This window comes from Dipodomys spectabilis, unplaced genomic scaffold (assembly GCF_019054845.1).
Source record: "Dipodomys spectabilis isolate Male_0828 unplaced genomic scaffold, ASM1905484v1 ptg000197l, whole genome shotgun sequence".
Taxonomy (NCBI): Eukaryota; Metazoa; Chordata; class Mammalia; order Rodentia; family Heteromyidae; genus Dipodomys; species Dipodomys spectabilis.
In genome coordinates, this window is record NW_024870874.1 from 14,579,317 (window position 1) to 14,599,262 (window position 19,946).

The following is a 19,946-nucleotide window of genomic DNA, read 5'->3' on the forward strand; positions in this document are numbered from 1 at the left end:
TAAAATGTGAAATAACTGGGATATATTAGAATTACTAATTATATTAGTGATATTTCATTTCAAATAAAATTAACAAAATTATGAATCAGAAATTGAACTTTTTTGCCTTGTTGACATCTTAAAAACCAAAAACATAGTAATTATTATAGAAAGCAATGTTGGGGCTGGGAAGGTAGCTCAGTGGTACATGCTTGCCTTGTATGCATGAAGCCCTGGGTTCGATTCCCCAGCATCACATAAGCAAAAAGAAAAGCCAGAAGTGGCACTGTGACTCAAGTGGTAGAGCCCTAGCCTTGAGCTGAAGAGCTGAGGGTCAACGCCCAGGCCCAGAGGTCAGGCCCCACAAGCTGACCCCCTCCCCCCAAAAAAAGAAAGCAATGTTAACTATGTATCTTCCTATTTGCCCATGACTTCCAAATAACTAGCTACAAAGTTTCCTACATTTAGAGGGAGGACAGGAAGAATATGAAATCTATTATTCCTAGCTTGATGTCCTGAGATAATCTTCCAGGATACACAAACCCCAACTTGAAGGAGATTAAAGCATTCATAAACACATTACATCTGGAGTTTGGAGCAGTAATTATGAAAGTGTCATGTCCACCCACTGAACCCAGAAGAAAGCTTCTTCAACTTCTGCAACTGCCCCCACTCAAACATACACACACACTTCCAAGCTGCAAATGTTAGAAATGAGACAATGAATGTCCTGAAGTATTCCTCCATGGATTCAAGCTCATGAATTAACATAACACTATTTCAGCCTTTTCAATTGCCATTGACATCCATGCTTATTTGTTTTTGTTTTTTGGGTTTTTTTTGGGTCCAGTCGTGGGACCTGAACTCTGGGCCTGGGCGCTGTCCCTCAGCTCTTCAGCTCAAGGCTAGCACTCTACCACTTGAGCCACAGCACCACTTCCAGCTTTTTTCTTTTTGCTTATGTGGTGCTGAGGAATCGAACCCAGGGCTTCATGCACATACAAGGCAAGCACTCTACCACTGAGCCACTTTCCCAGCCCCATCCATGCTTATTTGTATCCAGATATTCAGACAACATTAAGGAAACACACAAGTCAAATTACTCAGGTTTAATGATTCCATGGTTTGTTGCTATTAACTAAACACCTCAATTTTGTTCCATTATGTCTGCTCATTGCAGATAATCCAGGTCATCCAGCTTCCCCTTCAGAACACTGTAAGAGTCTTCTGTATCCCAACTTTCATGAAACAGACCAATTAAACAAAATACCAGAAAGATATAAATCAGCTCATTTAGTGGTCTTTCAGGTGCAAAAATCTTTATAATCAACAAGAACAGACAGAGGGAAGAAAACAGATCAATAGATACTGTTTGGACCCAAATTTTCCAAAAGCCACCTTTCCTTAAAGAGCAGAATTAATCTACTTATGACAAGACCCATTGGGAGCAAGTATCCCAGCCCAGCTCTAGCTGAGCGCCCACCACTTTCCTGTAAGAGTCATGACCATTTGGAATCTTCTGCACCAAATTTCCATCTCTTTCCTGTCGCAAATCTCAGTGGAAATTCCTAATTTCCAAGGGGGATCAGAGCTGTCTGACAATCTCTCTGTAAGAAACTAAGCTTTCTTTCCTTAATGCAGGTTCAGCACTGAGGGGATGATAATGAAGTCTCTCAGTCTCAGGCCAATGTTGGGCAGGAGGTTAGGACAGAGACCAGCCAAAAAGGCTGATTTTAACCTAGCTCAAAGTAGGTCATTTAGGAAATCCCTGACGTCAAAATGGTGCTCAGAGCCCTCTCTAGGACAGTCAGTATGTGCTATCAAAATGGCTTGGGTCCTCCCAGACTCAATAAGACCAAGCTCTCAGCTCCAGGATGAACTCACTATTCTTGGGGCCTTTGGGCAACACGTGACTATCTCTAACTTCCTGGTCCCTTCCTAGCATGGCTATAAGTCCTTGAGAATTGGAGCAGCAGACTCAGACTGATGTGATGGAGAAAATAGCTGATTGTGTTGCACGTTCAACAGTTAACTGAACTCCTTACAGTGAGGCGTTTACATTCCTCGCTGTACCAGGAGTACATGACAACAAACCATCTTATTTTAAAAGATTCTTCACCACTTCTTCACCACTTGCACCTCTCCATCCTAATTAATCTCTCTCCCTTATTCCCACCCGTCCTTGGACACACCACCAGAAGATGCTGGCGTAACACTTCTAGTACCTCTAGGGCCCAAGGATACAGCAGCATTAATGGCATTTGGCAGAAAAATCCCTTCCCATTTTGAACCTTCCCAAGTTCAACACAGTGAAAGTTATAAATGATAATATAAGAGAAGAGGCAATAGAAATCAGAGACTGCCCTTCCCATAAAAGAGGCACAGAAATGTCAGGAGTTAGTGAAGAATGTATCATCTCTTTCCAGAAGGCCACCAGCTACCACCACTTGGGAGCCGCATAATCACTTGTTTCTCCTCTGGACTGAAATGCAAAATTGTCAGTATGGCTGTGAGAGTCTGCTGGCGGCCCAGGCTGTCAGACAAGGTCAGGAAGCGATAGATGATATTCTTGAGATACTCCAGGTTGGCTCCCTCTCTGCTCTGGTCCCGGATGTTCTTTTCGATGTGGCTCTGCAGGACTCCAACCTCTTCCCTGTGTCGCTCCCCCTCCTCCAGCAGCCGTTCCTGCAGCTGATGTGCCTCCACCTCCAGTCTGTGTTTCTGCTTCCTCAGGGATGTGATCTCCACCTCCTTGCGGGCCAACTGCTCAGCATACAGGAAGAAAGTAGGCTCATTGGCCGCAGCAAGCTGCAGTGCTTGGGTCAGGCTATCTGGGGAAGATGTGTCAGTTGAGTCCCCAGGACCTCCACCACCCACAGGACTTCTACGTCCTGGCAGCCCAGATGACAAGGCCACAGAACGAAGTTGCTCCAGCTCCAAGTCCTTCTCAGCCAGCACAGCTAGGGCCCGGTCCCGCTGCTTGTGTAGCTCCTCCTCCAGTTTCAGCGTTCGGTCCCTGAAGTCCAGCTGACTGCGCTCTAGTTCCTGGCGATGCTGCTGTTGCAAGCGAGCCAGCTCCTGCTTCCAGTCCTCAGCCTCCTGCTGGTGCTGGTGCTCGAGCTCCTCACAGGACAGGCGCAGAGAGATGTACTTCTCCTTCAGCTCTGAAAGCTGCTCCTGTGTAGCCTCCAGTTCCTTTGCCAGATTCCCATCTTTGGTATTCTTGCTTTTGAGCACCACCTGTGCCCTCAGCTTGTAGCGCTCAAACTCTTCCTTCAACTGTTTTAGTTCCTGTTGATAGTAGAGGGCAGTAGCCTTTTCCCCATCTGCAGCTTCTGAGCTGGGCATTATCTCCAGGTCACAGAGCTTCTCCACATCCAGAGTCACCTGAGTTTTCCTGGCTGCGACCTGCAACAGCCTCTTTAGCTTTTCCATCTTGTCTTTCAGGACATTGACATCCAGACTGGACTCATCTCCATGGTTGTCAAGAGGAGACCGGCTGGAGGCTGCAAGGGCCAGTGTCTTGTTCTCCAGGTCCAGCTGCAGAATGCGCTCCTTCAGCTTTTGGATGGTCAGCTGGTCCTTCTGCTTGGCTTTCTCATAAGTGCCCAGCAGTTCAGATACCTCAGATATTTGATTCTCTAGGGCTGCTACCCTTTGTTCTTCCACCTGACATTGCTGGCGGAGCTGATCCTCTGCAAAGGCTGTCTACAGAACAGGGGAACAGACAAAAATACATCCAGAAAAGTCACCAAGTACTACAGTAAATTCCAGGGGTGGAGGCAGCAAGGGAAACAAGCAAAGGGGTCATGAGATTGGGATGACCTGGAAAGAATAGGAACCAGGAGTTTTTTGTTTTCGGGGGTTGGGCTCAGTGCTTGAACTCAGGGACTACACACTGTCCCTGGGCTTTTTTGCTCAAGACTAGCACTCTATCAATTTCAAACAGAACTCTATTTCTGGTTTACTGGAGTGGTTAATTGGAGATACGAGTCTCACTGACATTCCTGCCCTGACTGGCTTTGAACCATGATCCTCAGATCTCAACCTCCTGAGTAGCTAGGATTACAAGCATGAGCCACCAGTGCTCAGCTTGGGAACCAGGAATTTTTAATATTACGCTCCTTTGTACAGCTTCTGTTGTTCTGCTTCATTTTCCATTTTGCACTGAGCTCACATAGTATTTTTGTTGCCTACTGTGTGCTTCTCCAAATCCTGGCAAGTCATAAAATATTATTTTCCTTTTGCAATAATCCCAGAAACTTAAAACTCAGTTTGATTTCAAACCAGTATTTTTCCAAGACAGGTAAATCTTAACTAAAAGCAATTACAAACCAATCTTTCTGAGAAAATCCTCCTATGCCTCCTTCAAGTCATTCTACCTACAGCCACATACCTCAGTATACACACCACCTTCCATTGTATGGCTGCCATTACATTGCTTCAGAGAACACAACTGGTAAGATGCCAATGCCCAGAAGTTCAGACATGTCTGGCTCAGACCCAGCCACACTCAGAAATTTGATCTCCTGTTGGAAGGATACTCTCAGTGGCTCATGACCATAGTCCTGACTACTCAGGAGACTAAGGATTGTGGTTTGAAGCCAGGGCAGGGAAGTCCATGAGATCTCCAATTACCCAGCAAAAACCCAGAAGCAGAACTGTGACTAAATGGTAGAGTGCTACCTTGCATGGAAAAGCTTAGGGACAATGCCCAGGCCCTGAGATCAAGTCCCAATACTGGCACGAAAAAAAGGATACTCTCATGAAGAACAAAATTTCCTAGGACGGGGCTGGGAAGGTGGCTCAGTGGTAGGGCGCTTGCCTTGCATGCATGAGGCCCTGGGTTCGATTCATCAGCACCACATAAGCAAAAAGAAAAAAGCTGGAAGTGGTGCTGTGGCTCAAGTGGTAGAGCACTAGCCTTGAGCTGAAGAGCTGAGGGACAGTGCCCAGGCCCAGAGTTCAGGCCCCACGACCGGACCCAAATAAATAAATAAATAAATAAAAAGATTTCCTAGGACTCACTAGTAGGATTTTTCAGGTAACAAAAAAAAAAAAATCAGAATATAGGCTAGGCATAGTGGAACACAATTGTAATCCAAGCACTGAAGAAGCTAAAGCAGGAAGATCACAAGTTCAAGGTCAGCCTGAGGTACATTGGGAAACACTGTCTCAAAAAAGAAAATCAGAGTGCAACTACTTAGTACTAACTACCAAAGTAGGGGAGAAAATCTCTATTATTTCCTTACTTTGGCTTAAATGATTTATAGCTGAAGGAGATTATTACCTTCCTTATTTCCTGTTGCAGCTGAGCCTGGAAATGGCTCTTAAGGCGGGCAGCCTCTTCCTGAAGTTCTTGCAGTCGGGGGTCTGGTCGATTTTTCTCATCTCGAATGGTCTGGAGTTCACCTTTCAGCTCCTCCACCTCAAGGGTCAGCTGCTTGGTCTGTAGTTCAAACCCTTCCATCTGATCTGCTGCATACGCCCGCCCTGCCAGGGCTTCCCGAGTCTCTTCTAACCGAAGCTCCAGGTCCTGACGCTGGGTCCTCTCCTCCTGCAGCAGCTTTTGGAGTTCACGCAACATCAAGGCATGGTCACTCTGCTCTTGGGCCCGATCGTGCTGCTGCGTAATAAGTCGGGCTTTGGTTTCTGCTATCTGTTCCTGCAACCCCTTCAATTCTCCCTCCAGACGTCCCCTCTCTTCCTCAGCCTTTTTATTGGCATCCTCTAAGTCCTGTTTCATTTTCTTCTTGTCAGCCAAGTAAGAAGCCTCCATACGGGACTTCTCCTGGGTGACTGTAGCCAAAGAGCTGGTCAAAGTTGCTAACTGCGTCTTTAGCTGATGTAGTCTTTTATCCACCTCACCACCCACAGATGGCCCATCCCCACTGCTACTGCTAACGCCACTCTCCGACCCACTGGCCTCTTCGGACTTTGGGGGTGGTGGTCCACGGGCCGATCTGTCATCGTCTACCCCAAACTCACCCTTGATGCTGGTGAGACTGGCTGCTGTGTCCAAGCTAGTGGCGGTCCCGGTGCTATCCTCGCTGTGAGTAGAGCACCGATCATCTACAGAATCGGGAAAGGTGAGACCTGGAGACTGGACACCTGCAAGGCCCACATCCGCCTCGTGGGATACCGACAGTACCTTGATGCTGGCCTCCAGAGCCTCTTTCTCCTTCAGCAGGCTTTTATAGGCACGGACCACATCTTTGAGCCGTGCTTGATACTGCAGAAGCTGCTTCTTCTGCGTCTCAATGGTCTCCAGCAGGTCCTTCTTGCTCGGGCCACCTCCGAAATTCATCCCAAACTTCTCCATCGAGGTCCTGGAGTTGAGGAGACTGACGTCAGCGTTCTGGCAACCCGGGAGAGGGCCACAGGGCCACAGAGCGCACGCGCGCTCCACCCAGCCGTCTAGCTGCAGACGGCGGCGGGGACGGAGCAGCGCCCTCGGGGGCCCGAGCGCGACCGGCGGGGGCAGGTCCTACGCTGGGAGACCGGGCGACGCTGACAGCAGAGGCCAAGATCCGCCCGCACCGGCCCAGACGCCGCTCCGCCCCCTCCTGCTCGTCCGGGCCACCGCAGCCCGGGCCGGCCCCCCTCGGCCCACAGTTGGCCAGGAAGTTAGGCCAAGCAGGGCTCCATCACGACTTCCCAACTACAGAGGCCGGAGGTTAACAACGCTTCCGGGTCCGCAGGAAGTGACGACAGCGTGACGCCACAGACTCCGCCCCCGGGCGCGCGGGGTGGGCGGGGCTCCCTCAGCTGATGAGTAGGAGGTGGCCGCTTGTAGAAAACCCGGTAGGGCTGGTTTGGAAGAGCAAGCAAAGTCCGGGTCACCAAAGGAATGGCTTGGGGAAGACGCCAGAACTTGCCCTCAGGGAGCAACAGGGGGCGGCGTCGCGCAGCATTCTTCCCAAATACTCACTGAGATGAAAGACACCAACTATTAGGGACAACGTCCAATATGTCTCTACAGATTTCCATGTATACCACAAAAACTGCAGTCTTTTCTAGCACTATGCTTGGCACCTAGTTGGTATATAGTATAGAAGAGCCCGCCCTTAGTTCTGTTGAGCTGATACAACAGAGATTTATAGAGGGCACTGTATAGCCACGAGGTTCCCTGAGTGTCAGCTATATGCTGGGGTTTTGTTATTTTTTTTCTTTATGAACTTTTGCTCAGATGGTATCATTAGCACTATTTTACAGTTCAGAAATATAACACACAGAGAAGTAACATTCCTAAGGTCAAACAGCTAGGAAGAGTTCAGGAATCCAATCTCATTCAGTCTGACCCCTCAACATACTAAGGGCTGTGAAGTGACACATCATGAAGAGACATGGCCTTATTCTTAAAGAAATCACAGTCTAGTGAAGACCCAGAATGCGAACAAATAGGTTCTGCTATCATACCAGTATGTATAGATATATTCAAAGTAGTGTAAGAATCAAGAAGGAGGCCACCTTAGTCACAGAAGCTCTCAGGGCAAGTACTTTGAGATTTAAAAAATGAGTAATGATTGCCTATCTAGAGATGTGAGGAGGCAGCATAAAAGCAGGTGGAAAAGAATGCAAGGACTTTTGGGTTATCTGCTTGACTCAGTCGGGAAGCATTAAAAATCATCTCCACGGTGTGTGCCAGTGGCTCACGTCTGTAATCCTAGCTACTAAGGAGCTGGGATCAGAGGATCTCGTTTTAAAGCCAGCCTGGGTGAGTGTATTAGACTTATCTTCAATCAACCACCAAAAAGCCAGAAGTGGAGCTACAGCTCAAGTGGTAGAACGCTAGCCTTGAGCAAAAAGCTCAGCGACAGCATCAGGCCCTGAGGTCAACCTCAGGACCGACACACACACACACACCACCAACCACCACCACCATCATCTCCAGGCAGTAGTTTAATGTATGGGAGAGAGATGGCAACAGGTGAGGCAGACACAATAGGTAGGAAACCCAATTTAAGACATTTTTCTTAATCTTGGGTGTTTGTTTTTTGTTTTTTAAAGACATTAAAGGATTTTACCCTCAACAAGGGGGCACTATTAAGACTTGTATGACATTTGGGATGGTACCAACGGGGCAGGATTGCAGACATAGGAAGAGTTCATGTGATGCCCGATATTATTAAGAAAATCTTTTAAACGTACTCTTCGGCCTGGCCAAAGGAAAGTCATGCCCTCACTCCGCACCCAGAACCATTCCCACTCTCCCGACCCTTCCAGCCAACTCGACCCTTCCAGCCAACTCGGCTCTGGAGGTGGAGGGCGGAGCTAGGTGGCGAGGGCGGAGCCAGGGGCGGGCCCGGAGGGGCGGGGCCGCGTGACGTCGGGCGGGCCTGGACGCGCGGAGGCGGCGGCGGCGGCGGCGGCGCCTCCTCCTCCTGCTGGTGCACCCCATCCCCCCCGCGGCCGGCCGGTTCCAGCCCGTACCCCGCGTCCGTGCCCAGGTCCCCCTCCCCCCCAACACCCTGTCCTGGGCCCAGCCATGGGCCTCACCGTGTCCGCGCTCTTTTCGCGGATCTTCGGGAAGAAGCAGATGCGGATCCTCATGGGTGAGGCAGATCGAGTGCGCGGCCCGGATCGGGGCGCCGGCCCCGCCGCAGCCCTCCCGCCCCCGCGCCCCTCCAGCCCCGCTCACCTGGGCCCTCGGACCCCGAGCCGCCCACTTCCGAAGCCTCCCGGGCCTCTGCTTTCTAGTCGGTCCGGGTCTGCAACGCGGCCCCCGAGGCCTGAAACCCTGGACTGCGGGCCTGGGTGGAGTGGAGCTTCCTCCGCCCCGCAGCCCGGCTGCTGAGGAGGGAGGATTCCGCCCTTGGAGACGACTTTCGAACGGAAGGCGGCCTTCCTGCGGCCCCCTCACCACCCAGGCCGCCCCCGCCCCTCGCCCGGTTGAGGGGCAGGAGTTGGCGCTCGCCACCCCGGCCGCCCTCGGGGCCCCGTAGGTGGAGAACTGCGCGCACCTGGAGGCGCTCCCGCTCTCCGCCCCCATCCCCATCAGCTGGCCGGGCCTTCCCTGTCCCTGGGCTCTAGGGGGCTCCCTCGCTCCCATCTCCACCCCTGTACCCCTCTCCCGTTTGCAGTTGGCTTGGATGCGGCTGGCAAGACGACGATCCTCTACAAACTGAAGTTGGGGGAGATCGTCACCACCATCCCCACCATAGGTGAGCCCGCGGCGGGTGTGGCGGGGGAGGTGGGCGAGGCGGAAGCGCCCCGGAGGGGTCGGCCCCCGGCTCCGCCGCGGTCCTTATCTGGAGCGGACCCTGTCACCAGACACCGCTACTTGAGAAGTGGGTCACCTATCTCTGCGAGCCTGCTGCTGTCCGAGGCGGGGTTGAATGGGTCCAGCCTCGCCCTGCTTGTTGACCTCCAGTCCTTCAGGGTTCTCTTCCCCCCGAGTCTGAATCATTGACTTCTGGTTTTGTGTTCCTGCTGAGATCCGAGTCGTTTTAAGCAAGTTCCTTTCAGGACCTTTTCTCTCTTTCTCTCCTCTCTTTTTTTCTTCCACCCCAAATTATCTACAGGCTTCAATGTGGAAACAGTGGAATATAAGAACATCTGTTTTACCGTCTGGGATGTAGGAGGCCAGGACAAGATTCGGCCTCTGTGGCGGCACTACTTCCAGAACACTCAGGTGAAGTGAGGGGCGGGGGGAGGGGGAGCACTCCCCTGAGAAAAGGTGTTAAGGTGTTGGAGTTAGGAGGGACTGAGCTGTTAGAAGAAACTGGGATCAGGAACACCTCCCCCTCTCCCTCTTCCTTTGCTTGGCTAACTAACTTCTGCTCATCCTTCAGAATTCACCTTAGTCTTTCTAGACTTCTGGGAAAAAGGGTTCTGGAGCCATAATGCTTGATTTAGTTCTCAGCAAATGTCTCTCCCTGTTCTTTTGCACTTTTTTTTTTTGCACATTCTTTTTTAAAAAATTATCTTTAAATAGTTGTGCATGCAAGTTGCCATTAAACAGCAATTTATGAGTACAACACATCTTGGTCAATATTAGACTTCTTCCTCTTTGAAGACTATATCCTTTTGCTGTGCTTTCTAGTTTATGCCAGGACTTGTGCTGAGCCTTGGTAAAAGTTATGTTTACTAGATGAGAAGGGCTGCCCACAAGTAAAGATGGGAGAAGAGAGAAAGAACTAAGAGCACTAGCTTCTGGGAATGATTGCTGCTTCTTCCTTCCTTCCTGACCACCCAGGGCCTCATCTTTGTAGTAGACAGCAATGACCGAGAGCGGGTCCAGGAGTCTGCTGATGAACTCCAGAAGATGGTAAGAACCCAGAATCCAGAACTGAGCCTTTGTCATGGAGACTGGACTGGTGGTTTGGATGTTGGGTAACCCACACAGGTACAGAAGCCCTGGGATGTGTTTCTCTTTGTGGATATGAGACACACGGTGTATTTCTCTATTTGAAATAGGAATATTGCCATGAATTCTCATGCCTTTATATCAGAGTCTGACAAGTTAGTAGAGAAAAGGGAATTACATGTGGTGGAGAAAAATAACACCTCGAAGTCTTGCCATTTCCATTTGTAAATTTTGTTATTTTGTCTGAGGCATGTTCTCGAATTAGAAGGCCTTTTCTGGATATATGGCTTAGATGCTTTCAAGCTCCCTTATGACTTATGTCTTGTGTTCAGCAATTAACTACATGATCATGTATTTTTCTTTGTAAAATGCTGGAAGTTAGAAAGTGGTTTCCAACACAGCAGTGAGGGGAAAGCCTGGAGACTCCATAGGAAGCATAGGTTCCAACCTCTCTCCTCCCCTCTCAGCTGCAGGAGGACGAGCTTCGGGATGCAGTGCTGCTGGTGTTTGCCAACAAGCAGGATATGCCCAATGCCATGCCCGTGAGCGAGCTGACCGACAAGCTGGGGCTACAGCACTTGCGCAGCCGCACAGTAAGGGCCTTGTCCCCTTCTCACTGGGCAGTAGCTCTCCCAGGAGAGCCACAGCTATGGTCAAGGATATCCCCATTCTTCTTGTTGACCTCTGTCTCTTTCCTTCTCCCCACAGTGGTATGTCCAGGCCACCTGTGCCACCCAAGGTACAGGCCTTTACGATGGGCTGGACTGGCTGTCCCATGAGCTGTCAAAGCGCTAACCGACAAGGGCAGGCCCCTGCTGCCCAGAAGCTCCCGCGTGCATCCCCGGGATGACCAGACTCCCGGATTCCTCAGGCAGTGCCCTTCCCTCCCACTCTTCCAACCCCCAGACAGGCCTCTGCTCCTGCTCCTGCCTGCATGTTCTCTCTGTCATTGGAGCCTGGAGCCTGGCTCTCTGGGCACAGAGGGGTCCACTTTCCTGCCTGCTGGGACCTGTGGAAGGGCTTCCTGGCCAAGGCTCCTTCTTCCAGAGGAGGAGCAGGGATCTGGGTTTCCTTTTGGGTTTTTTTTGTTTTGGGATTGTTTTTGGTTTTGTTTTTCTGTTTGGGCTGTACCCTTGGGGCCAGGATGCAGGGGAAAGTGAGGGCTCCGGGTGGTGCTATGATGTGGAACTGGATATTGAGTAATAAATTTGCTGTGGTTTGTACCCTGTGTTGTCTGTAGCCCTGAAGTGGGAGGTGGATTCTTGGATGCATAAAGATGATCATGGGAGAGGCTCAAAGCAGCTGTTTGTGGGGCTCACAAACAAGCACACACACTCGTTTAGCAATCCTCCTTACTCCTTGGTCTAGACATTTTGTAGGGTTTCCATTGTAGGAAATCTCATTCCTCAATTGGAAGAAATGTTATCTGAGGGTAGCAATATTTACTTTTATGGTTTCGTAAATCAAAAAGCTCCATATCTCCTTCCTTCTAGCCACTCAGTGCAGTAGTTTTTTATGAATGCTTTGCACACCAGGAAGAGAATATTCATTCAAAATAAGATGATTCCTGGGCTGGGAAGGTGGCTCAGTGGTAGAGCGCTTGCCTTGCATGCATGAGGCCCTGGGTTCGATTCTTCAGCACCACATAAGCAGAAAAAAAAGCCAGAAGTGGCGCTGTGGCTCAAGTGGTAAAGTGCTAGCCTTGAGCTGAAGAGCTGAGGGACAGCGCCCAGGCCCAGAGTTCAGGCCCCACGACCGGACAAAAAAAGAAAAAAAAAAAGATGATTCCTAGCTACCCAGGAGGTTGAGATCTGAGGATCGCCGTTCAATGTCAGCCTGGGCAGGAAAGTGTGCGACTTTTATCTCCAATTAACCACCAGAAAACCGGAAGTGGTGTTGTGGCTCAAGTGGTAGAGCGCTAGCCTTGAGCTGAAGAGCACTGGGTCAGTACCCAGGCCTAGAGTTCAACCCCACAACCAACTAAGGGGGAAAAAAAAAAAGGTCTCAAGGCATGCATAAGAAAATGATTGATCAGAAGTGGTCTAATGCCTAACAATATGTATCCTTAAAATTACTCAGACAATTTTGGTACTAGTCAGAATCTTATCCTTATTTTACCAAACACTGGGAGAGCTTGAGGGTTGCAGTTCCTTGCTGAATTCTTTACCTAGGAAGCTGCTGTCTATACAGAAATCTGGAAACATGTAGAGAACCTGGACTATCTGCCAAGTGGGGTTGACTGCCCATTTCTTTGTGGGTCCCGGCACCACTTAAAACGTCATCAACACTTACTTGTCTTTCTCTTTTGTGATACCCAGTTTCTCCAGGTTCTTGGCTGGATTTTCTCCTTGAATTTGGCAGGAAGTCCCAGAGACCATTGAACGACAAGCCTCTGGAGGGGAAAGGCTGGCATCCTTGTGGGCAGCTCTGACTGCTCATGCAGTAACCAACCGAGGGTTGGTAAAGAGCCTGGTGCACCCTCCACTTAGGCAATTCTTAGCCTGGTTCTGAGCCAGACCTGGATTAATATGAGTAATGTCAACTTGACTAGTTTGCTGTCTCACTAGGGTTTCCTCATAGACACTGCAAAGTAACTTCTGAAATAGCTGATAGATTTTTTTTAATGTGTTTTGAAATTTTGAAAAAAGCTTTGAACTATGAACCACTTCCCATGGAGGAAAGAGATTGATTTCTGTCCTGTTAGTGAGAAGTAGGATATGAGAAAGGGAGGAATGTACCCAAAGTCACAGGTTGCACTTCAGATTCTTACTGCAGCCTACCTTATTTCCTGGAATGATGTGGGAAGGTCAATGCCAAAGGCTCTGGCCCTACTTTCTCTGGGCCTTAGATTGATGTTGCTGGACCAGTAACTTTTCCCCACTATGGTGGGATAAGAGGTAGCCCTCATAGTCACAATGCTCCCGGGTCACAAGAGGTGCTAAGCACTAAGCCAGCCTATGCCTGAGAAGTTCCCTCTGGGGACGTCTTCTGGTGGGTACTACCGGCCTTATTCCCGGCCATATGGCCTGTGGAACTTTACCACTGGGGGGAAGGCTGGGCCGGACAGAGTCATCACCTGTGGCGCCGGCCCCATGGCTGAAGTAGAGTGCATACACAGACATCCCAGAGCCGAGGACCTAAGGATTGGGCTCATCTGCTGGGCAGGAACCTACCTCACCTTTGAAACATACAAGAATACAATCACAGCTACTGCAAAATGTTTGGGCAGGAAACAGGTAACAAGGCAAACCTATATGGGAACCAGTTTATGGCCAAGATGTGTGTCTGTATGTGTGTGCGTGCACATCCGTGGTGTGGTGATGCTCTTTCAATCGTGTCACCTCCCTAGCTTCAGTCATAGCAAGGCCAAAACCCTTCAATTCCAGCCTTTTGCTGGCAATTCTGATTGTTCTGTCTTCCCTTTTAAAAAATAGATCCTAAGATAAAGCTTCTTCCATACCTTGCCTTATTCCAGTTGTGGCCTGTACTTGCATCTCAGCACATGGTGGTTGGGTGACCACAAAAAGGTGGAGAGCCTAAAATGGAAGGCTGAACCGTGGCCATCAAGGAAAGCTGGACCAGTTGGAAGATAGTGTTGTTTGATAGTGGAGCCCTCTAGAAACCCTTGCAGACTTGGTGGCCATTTTAGAAAAGATGGCAAGAATCTCTGGGATAGGTCCTGGAGTGAGGCAGGAACGAAGTACTCTCTCATAACAAAATGGATCTTAGTTAAATCAGGTAACTGCATCTAAACTGCTCCTGTCTTTGTTTCTAGACCGAGGCAGTCTATTCAGGCTCTTGCTTTTCTCCTGTTCTGGGGGAACGCAGTCTCTGGGAGAGTGCTGTGCAGGACAGCAGTGAGGACAAGAAGCAAAAATTAAACCAAAGCATTTCTTTACAAATTACATCTTGAAGGATGGGACCAAGGAAGAGAGAAATATTTAGCTACTGTTAACTGGAAGAGATGGACATCTAGAACTTCTTTTGAGTTTCGAGGACCCTATGCCTCCAATGGTGCAGTAGTCCAGAGATGGTTTTACTACTTCTAGTTGGAAGGGTGGAAGAGCTACCAGCAAGGAGCCCTCAGGACAGATGTGAAGAGGAGAATGGCTGGTGTTGGTGAAGGTGAAGGTGATGCCAGAGGTGATAGTGATTGGTGACACTTGTTTCCCTCTTTTTCCTCCCAATGCCTTTAGACCTGGGAACTCCTAGTGAGTAATGAGCATGACGCACAGGCTGTAGTACGAGTGAAGAGTTTGCAGGGCCTCTACCTTCTATGTGAGCCAGATGGCTCTGTGTGCTATGGCCGGCCAAGGACCAGCCACCATGGATGCTTCCTGCTCCGTTTCCACCGGAATGGCAAGTGGACCTTCCAGTGTATCATCTCTGGTCGTTATTTGGAATCGGATGGGGAATACGTGTTCTGCCACTCCCGGGTCCTCTCCGCTTACCACATGTGGACCCCACGGCCAGCACTGCATGTCCATGTGACCCTCTTCAGTCCCATGTATCACAGCTATGCCCGGGCTGACCACACTGTGGGCCGCATCTGGGTAGATGCATCAATCCCTTGTCTGGAGGAATGTGGTTTCCTATTACATTTCCAAGATGGATGCTACCACCTGGAGACATCAACCCACCACTTCTTGTCCCGCTTAGACCGACTGGTCTCCCAACCCTCATCTCAGACAGCTTTTCACTTGCAAGTGCGCCCTGGCGGGATTGTGGCCCTATGTGATGGAGAAGGAGGCACGGTATATCCACAAGGCTCACACCAGCTCCTGGGCCTGGGTTCCAGTCCCAGGAGGGGTGAGGAATGGTTCATCCTCCAGCACTTCCCAACTTGGGTCAGCCTCAGGGTAAAGACTCGGAGGTTCATCTCAGTCATGTGTGGTAAGTGCCAGGGCCCAAGGCTACTGTGGAATAAGTAAGGGCCAGTTGCTAAAAACAGAAAAATGTGTTTGGGATCATTGAGAGTAATGAACCTGCTCATAAGGAAGATCCGAGAGTCCCAAGGGAATCTTATGTGTGGTAGAGGACAGATAAGCAGGAATACATGGGCCTTTGCTGAAAGCCACCTGGGTCTTCTCCTAACTACTGTGGTCCATTATAAGGGGCTAAGGCTGAGGAGAGAAAATACAGGGAAACCCAGCAATAAAGCCTAGAAGAGGGGCTGGGACTGAGCCTAAGGCCAGACTCAAGTTCTGCTGATGATGTCCTTCTTTGACAGATGGGGATGTGTGTACTGCCTCTGAGTGCTTGACCCCAATGTCCTTGTTCCAGTTTGAATGTGACAGTGACAACCTTACCTTGCAGCTTCGTTCAGCCAATGGCTACTACCTAGCCCAGGTGAGGACTTGGCTTCTAGTACAAGAAACCATTAGCCCTTATATACATTTTCTCCCTTTTCAATGCATTTATCAGAATAGTTAGATGATCTGTGGGGGCTCTTGTCAATAAATGTTCATTTTCACCCAATGGGATCTCTTTTTACCTTTTAATCAACTTTATGGAGGCATACTTTGAACATGTAAAATTATATAAGTAGATTATATATTATATATATTGTATATAAATACATTGCATAAACTTTATGTTTAGTAGATGAATAAATAAAATCTATTTTTAAAAAATCTATGTATGCAACCATGCCACAACCATACCACAAATTAGAGACTAGTTCCACCAGTATAAAAATACCCTGTGGCTCCTTACAGCCAGTTTTCCGCCACTCTTTTCTTTCTTTTTTTTTGGTATATGTTTAATATTGTAAAAATACTGTACAGAGGGGTTACAAGTTACATGAGTAAGGTAATGAGTACATTTCCTATCGAGCATTGTTACCTCCACATTTGTTTTTCCCCTACCATCCCTTCCCTGCCCACCTCCCCAACTCCTCCATTCCCCCTGCCCCCACAAGTTGTAAAGTTTGTTTTCAACATAGTGTCTTGTACATCTCCAAACCAATGGTCTGTGTTTAATCATAATGGATTACTTTGGGTTATTCTAGAATGTCAGATAAATAGATTGATATGGTATTCATAGTTCTTATGATTGGCACAATGTTATTAAGATTAACTAATTATTGTATATATCAGTAGTTCATTCCTTTTTATTGTTGAGTAGTATTATTTAATACTACTCATAAATACAAGCATAATGTATTCACTATTGATAAACACTTGGTTGTTTTCAACTTGGGCTACTATGAATAAAGTTGCTATGAGCATTTGTGTCCAAGTCTTTGTGTCAGCCTATATTTTTATTTATCTTGGGTAAAATACCAAGGAATGCAATTACTATGTTGCATTCTAGATGTGCATTTAAGTTCACAAGAAAATGTCAAGCCATTTCCTAAAGTGATTCATTTTAATTTTTTAATGTTTATTTATTGATATATATATATATATACATATTAGACAAGCTAGCATTTAGCCCATGCTAGCCTCAAACTAGTGATCCTCTTGCCTCAGTCTCCTGAGTGCTGAGATTATAGATGTGTATCACTATGCCTGGCTCCATTTTACTTTTTTTTGCCAGTAATGTGTGAGAATTCTAATTTCTCTACATACTCACCAACACTTGTCTTTTCAATTGTAGCTATTCTAGTGGATATGTTATGGCTCTAATTTACATGTACATTGTTTATTGGGCATTTATCTTCTCTGTGAGGTATTTGTTCAAATATTTTGCCTACTTCTTATTGTCCTTTTTTTTAATACAAAGAGTTTTCAATTCCATAAGTCAGGTTATGAGTACAATGCATCTGGATCATATCACTTCTTCCATCATTCTCCTCCATTTTTCTCCTTTCCATCCCTACCCTCAAGTCAACTCAATTTTTACATAATTTACATTGAATCTAAGGACTATATTTGCTCCTCCATTCCCCTCCTCTTCCCCAAACATATTTATGCTTCCTGGTATCCATGTTGTGAAACAGTTCATTAGTTGTTCAAAGGAGTTACATCATTTTTCCTATTTCTTGTCATTTGTCTTATTAGAACTTTTGACCCAGCAAGTTTTTCAATTTTGAAGTCCAGTTCATCAATTTCTAAAATATTTACTCCTTTTGTCTTTGTCCCCAAAATTATTCTCTATCCCAAAGTTGCAAAGAAGTTCTCTTAATTTTTTAAAAGCTTAGTTTTTAAAATGGTGATCCATTTCAAAATGTTGGAGTCCGGGCCAAGTTCATTATTCTTTGCACATTGCCCTTATCCTTTTTTCATGCTATGCTGTGGAAGACAGCACAGACTGAGAGAAATAGGAGAGCTGGGCATTCCTTATAAAAGGATCTGAAAGCATAAAGACTACTCAGGGAGAGTGACTAATGATAAAGATTGAGAGGAGGGGAAGAAAAGATGTGACTTTGGTCCTTACTTTTGGTCTGTGGGCCTAATATTCTCTTCAGAGGCAGCATAGGACTGTGCTAGCTGATGGACACCCGCTGGAGTCCGAAACCTTCTTCCAAGTACACTGGAATTGTGGAAAAATCATCCTGCAGTCCTCCAATGGACGCTTTCTGGGCATTACACCCAATGGCTTACTGATGGCCAGTTCCACCATACCAGGTAAACTGAGCAGATTATCCTAGTCAGAATTTCTTCTAGTGGGATCTGAAATACCATCTTTTTAAGGAAGCCCTAAAGTTGGAGTCAGAAGTAATGAATCTACATACCCACTTAGTCAATGAATTTTTTTGTGTGCTAGTACTAAGGCTTGAACTCAGGGCCAGGAAGCACTTCATTAGCTTTTCCTGAGCTTCACTTTTATTGTCTATAAAAATGGAAATAATATCCATTCTGCTGCTTCATAGGGTTTTTTATAAGATTCAATCGATTAATGCCAAAGGAAGGAAGAATATTTCAGTTCTTTGGGCACTGTACTGAGCTAGATACTCTCACAAACACATCATAAGCACCTAGCATAAGACCTGATAGCCATTAAATGTTTTTGTTTTTCTGTAGTGCTGGTCCTTGAACCCAGAGCCTTGCACATGCTAAGTAAGCTCTCTGCCACCGAATACTATCCCCAGCCCCACGATATGTTAAAATATTGGTAATGCCCTTTGGCAATTAGCTTCCATCTGAGCAAACATCTAGAGACAGTCAACCATTTTCTTTGATTATTATTTTCTAGAGCTGAGGGTTGAACCTACCCTTTCCTGTTTCTTTCAGGCCCAAATGAAGAACTGGGGATTCGATTTGCCAACCGTTCCTTCCTCATATTGCGAGGTCGGTATGGCTACGTGGGCTCCTCATCAGATCATGACCTCATGCAGTGCAATATGGATCAGCCTGACTACATTCAGCTACTGCCCTGCCGCCAGGGTATCTACCACTTCCAGGGTGAGTGGCTCCCTATTCCCTACCCCAGAGTTTATAATCTGGCCCCAGACTCACTCCAAGGCCAGATTTCAGGGCCTGCCACTCAGGACTTGGTCATAGCTCATCATAAAAGGGAAGACAGAGCTTCTGTATGTTTTCATATTCCAAAACTCCAGAGTGAGTTGGCAGAACAGAAGCCAGTGGAATCCTTCATGGTTCTTTTTTCATTTACATGGATGAACCTACCAACACAGTCAGGGTTCTCCAGGGAAGGGTGGCATGCTTTCAGAAAGCCTTGCAGACTGCATTGTTAGAGGGCTGTCTTGCAAACAACCCAGCAACCCGAGCTCTTCCCTCCCCAGCACAGGGTGGATCCTTCTGGTCGATAACATCCTTTGGCACCTTCCGTCCTTGGGGAAAATTTGCTCTCAACTTCTGTATAGAACTTCAGGGGAGCAACTTACTCACAGTGCTGGCACCCAATGGCTTCTATATGCGAGGCGACAGAAGTGGCACCCTATTGGCAGACAGCGAAGAAATTACCAAAGAATGTATCTGGGAATTTTAGGTAAGAGGGAGTGGGTAGAGAGTTGGCCCAGGGAGAGCAGGAACTGGAGGATGAGAAGAAGAAGGGAGGGTAGAAAGGCATGTGATAGAAAGACCAAAATGCTGTAGTGGGCTGACTTCTGTCTTTGTCTTTATCAATTTCAGACATTTATTCCAGATCTGTGCCATTCCTTTCAGATTTCCAAACCTAATCCTGATAGAGGAGGGGCAAAGACAGCACATCTAGGTTTCTTAATATTACATCAAAGAACATGAGTGCTAGCAAGCAAGCCTGGAGGGGACAGAGTGAAGTGTGCTTGCTGATCTCTCTTACCTTTTAAGAGGCAGAATTTCACCCCATTTGGAAGGAAGACAGATGACTTCAATGAGGTAGATGTGTGTAGGTGATCTTTTTATTCTCTTAAGACATGTTTTTTATTCTTACTGCCAGAATCTCTGGCTCTCCAGTTTCTATCTCCAGCACTGATCCTTCTCTGAAATTCTAGCATCATTCTCTCCAATTGGAAAGTTGATTTACTTTCAACCTGCCAGATCCTCAAAATCATCTTCACTGATTCCCTATCTTCCTGTTAAAGTGATTCTCTTCTGCCATTTCTTTCCTTCCTGTTCATCTGGTCATTACTGTACTCCCAAGTGATCAGGCCCAAGACTTCAGAGGTTCAAGAATTTCCTAGACAAAGGCACTTCAGTCTTGTCTTGTCCCCCGCCCTTTCCCCCCCCCCTTCTCTCTCTCGCTTGAACTCTGGGCTTGAGTGCTTTCCCTG

The 19,946-nt window shown here is 47.6% G+C and overlaps 3 protein-coding genes across 4 annotated transcripts; 2 read left to right on the forward strand and 1 right to left on the reverse strand.

Moving 5' to 3' along the window:
• Positions 1–1,073: 1,073 nt before the first annotated feature.
• Positions 1,074–9,056, reverse strand: Gcc1 (GRIP and coiled-coil domain containing 1). Of its 2 annotated transcripts, XM_042695953.1 has the most exons (3): positions 8,621–9,056; positions 5,270–6,308; positions 1,074–3,687 (listed from the first exon to the last, which is right to left on the reverse strand). In XM_042695953.1, the coding sequence occupies exons 2-3, from the start codon at positions 6,299–6,301 to the stop codon at positions 2,392–2,394; spliced, it is 2,328 nt and encodes a 775-aa protein (XP_042551887.1). In that variant the 5' UTR covers positions 6,302–6,308; positions 8,621–9,056; the 3' UTR covers positions 1,074–2,391. The 2 variants fall into 2 exon arrangements, with proteins under 2 accessions (XP_042551887.1, XP_042551886.1); XM_042695952.1 differs by lacking the exon at positions 8,621–9,056 and having other exon boundaries at positions 5,270–6,657.
• Arf5 (ADP ribosylation factor 5) lies at positions 8,321–11,511 on the forward strand. The gene is made up of 6 exons (XM_042695956.1): positions 8,321–8,534; positions 9,063–9,143; positions 9,504–9,613; positions 10,178–10,249; positions 10,756–10,881; positions 10,997–11,511. Exons 1-6 carry the CDS (start codon positions 8,468–8,470, stop codon positions 11,081–11,083), a joined length of 543 nt encoding a protein of 180 aa, XP_042551890.1. The 5' UTR covers positions 8,321–8,467; the 3' UTR covers positions 11,084–11,511.
• A 1,869-nt stretch (positions 11,512–13,380) lies between these two features.
• On the forward strand, positions 13,381–19,183 carry Fscn3 (fascin actin-bundling protein 3). The gene is made up of 6 exons (XM_042696102.1): positions 13,381–13,524; positions 14,485–15,181; positions 15,519–15,637; positions 17,700–17,859; positions 18,466–18,636; positions 18,978–19,183. Exons 1-6 carry the CDS (start codon positions 13,381–13,383, stop codon positions 19,181–19,183), a joined length of 1,497 nt encoding a protein of 498 aa, XP_042552036.1.
• The last annotated feature ends 763 nt before the right edge of the window (positions 19,184–19,946 follow it).

Coding starts and splice junctions, on each gene's coding strand:
- Gcc1 (XM_042695953.1), bottom strand. CDS start 6,301: ATGGAGAAGTTTGGGATGAATTTCGGAGGTGGCCCGAGCAAGAAGGAC. Junction 3,688..5,269: donor TGCAACAGGAAATAAGGAAG/GTAATAATCTCC, acceptor CCTGTTCTGTAG/ACAGCCTTTGCAGAGGATCA.
- Fscn3 (XM_042696102.1), top strand. CDS start 13,381: ATGGCTGAAGTAGAGTGCATACACAGACATCCCAGAGCCGAGGACCTA. Junction 15,638..17,699: donor ATGGCTACTACCTAGCCCAG/GTGAGGACTTGG, acceptor TATTCTCTTCAG/AGGCAGCATAGGACTGTGCT. Junction 17,860..18,465: donor GGCCAGTTCCACCATACCAG/GTAAACTGAGCA, acceptor TGTTTCTTTCAG/GCCCAAATGAAGAACTGGGG.
- Arf5 (XM_042695956.1), top strand. CDS start 8,468: ATGGGCCTCACCGTGTCCGCGCTCTTTTCGCGGATCTTCGGGAAGAAG. Junction 8,535..9,062: donor GCAGATGCGGATCCTCATGG/GTGAGGCAGATC, acceptor TCCCGTTTGCAG/TTGGCTTGGATGCGGCTGGC. Junction 10,882..10,996: donor AGCACTTGCGCAGCCGCACA/GTAAGGGCCTTG, acceptor TTCTCCCCACAG/TGGTATGTCCAGGCCACCTG.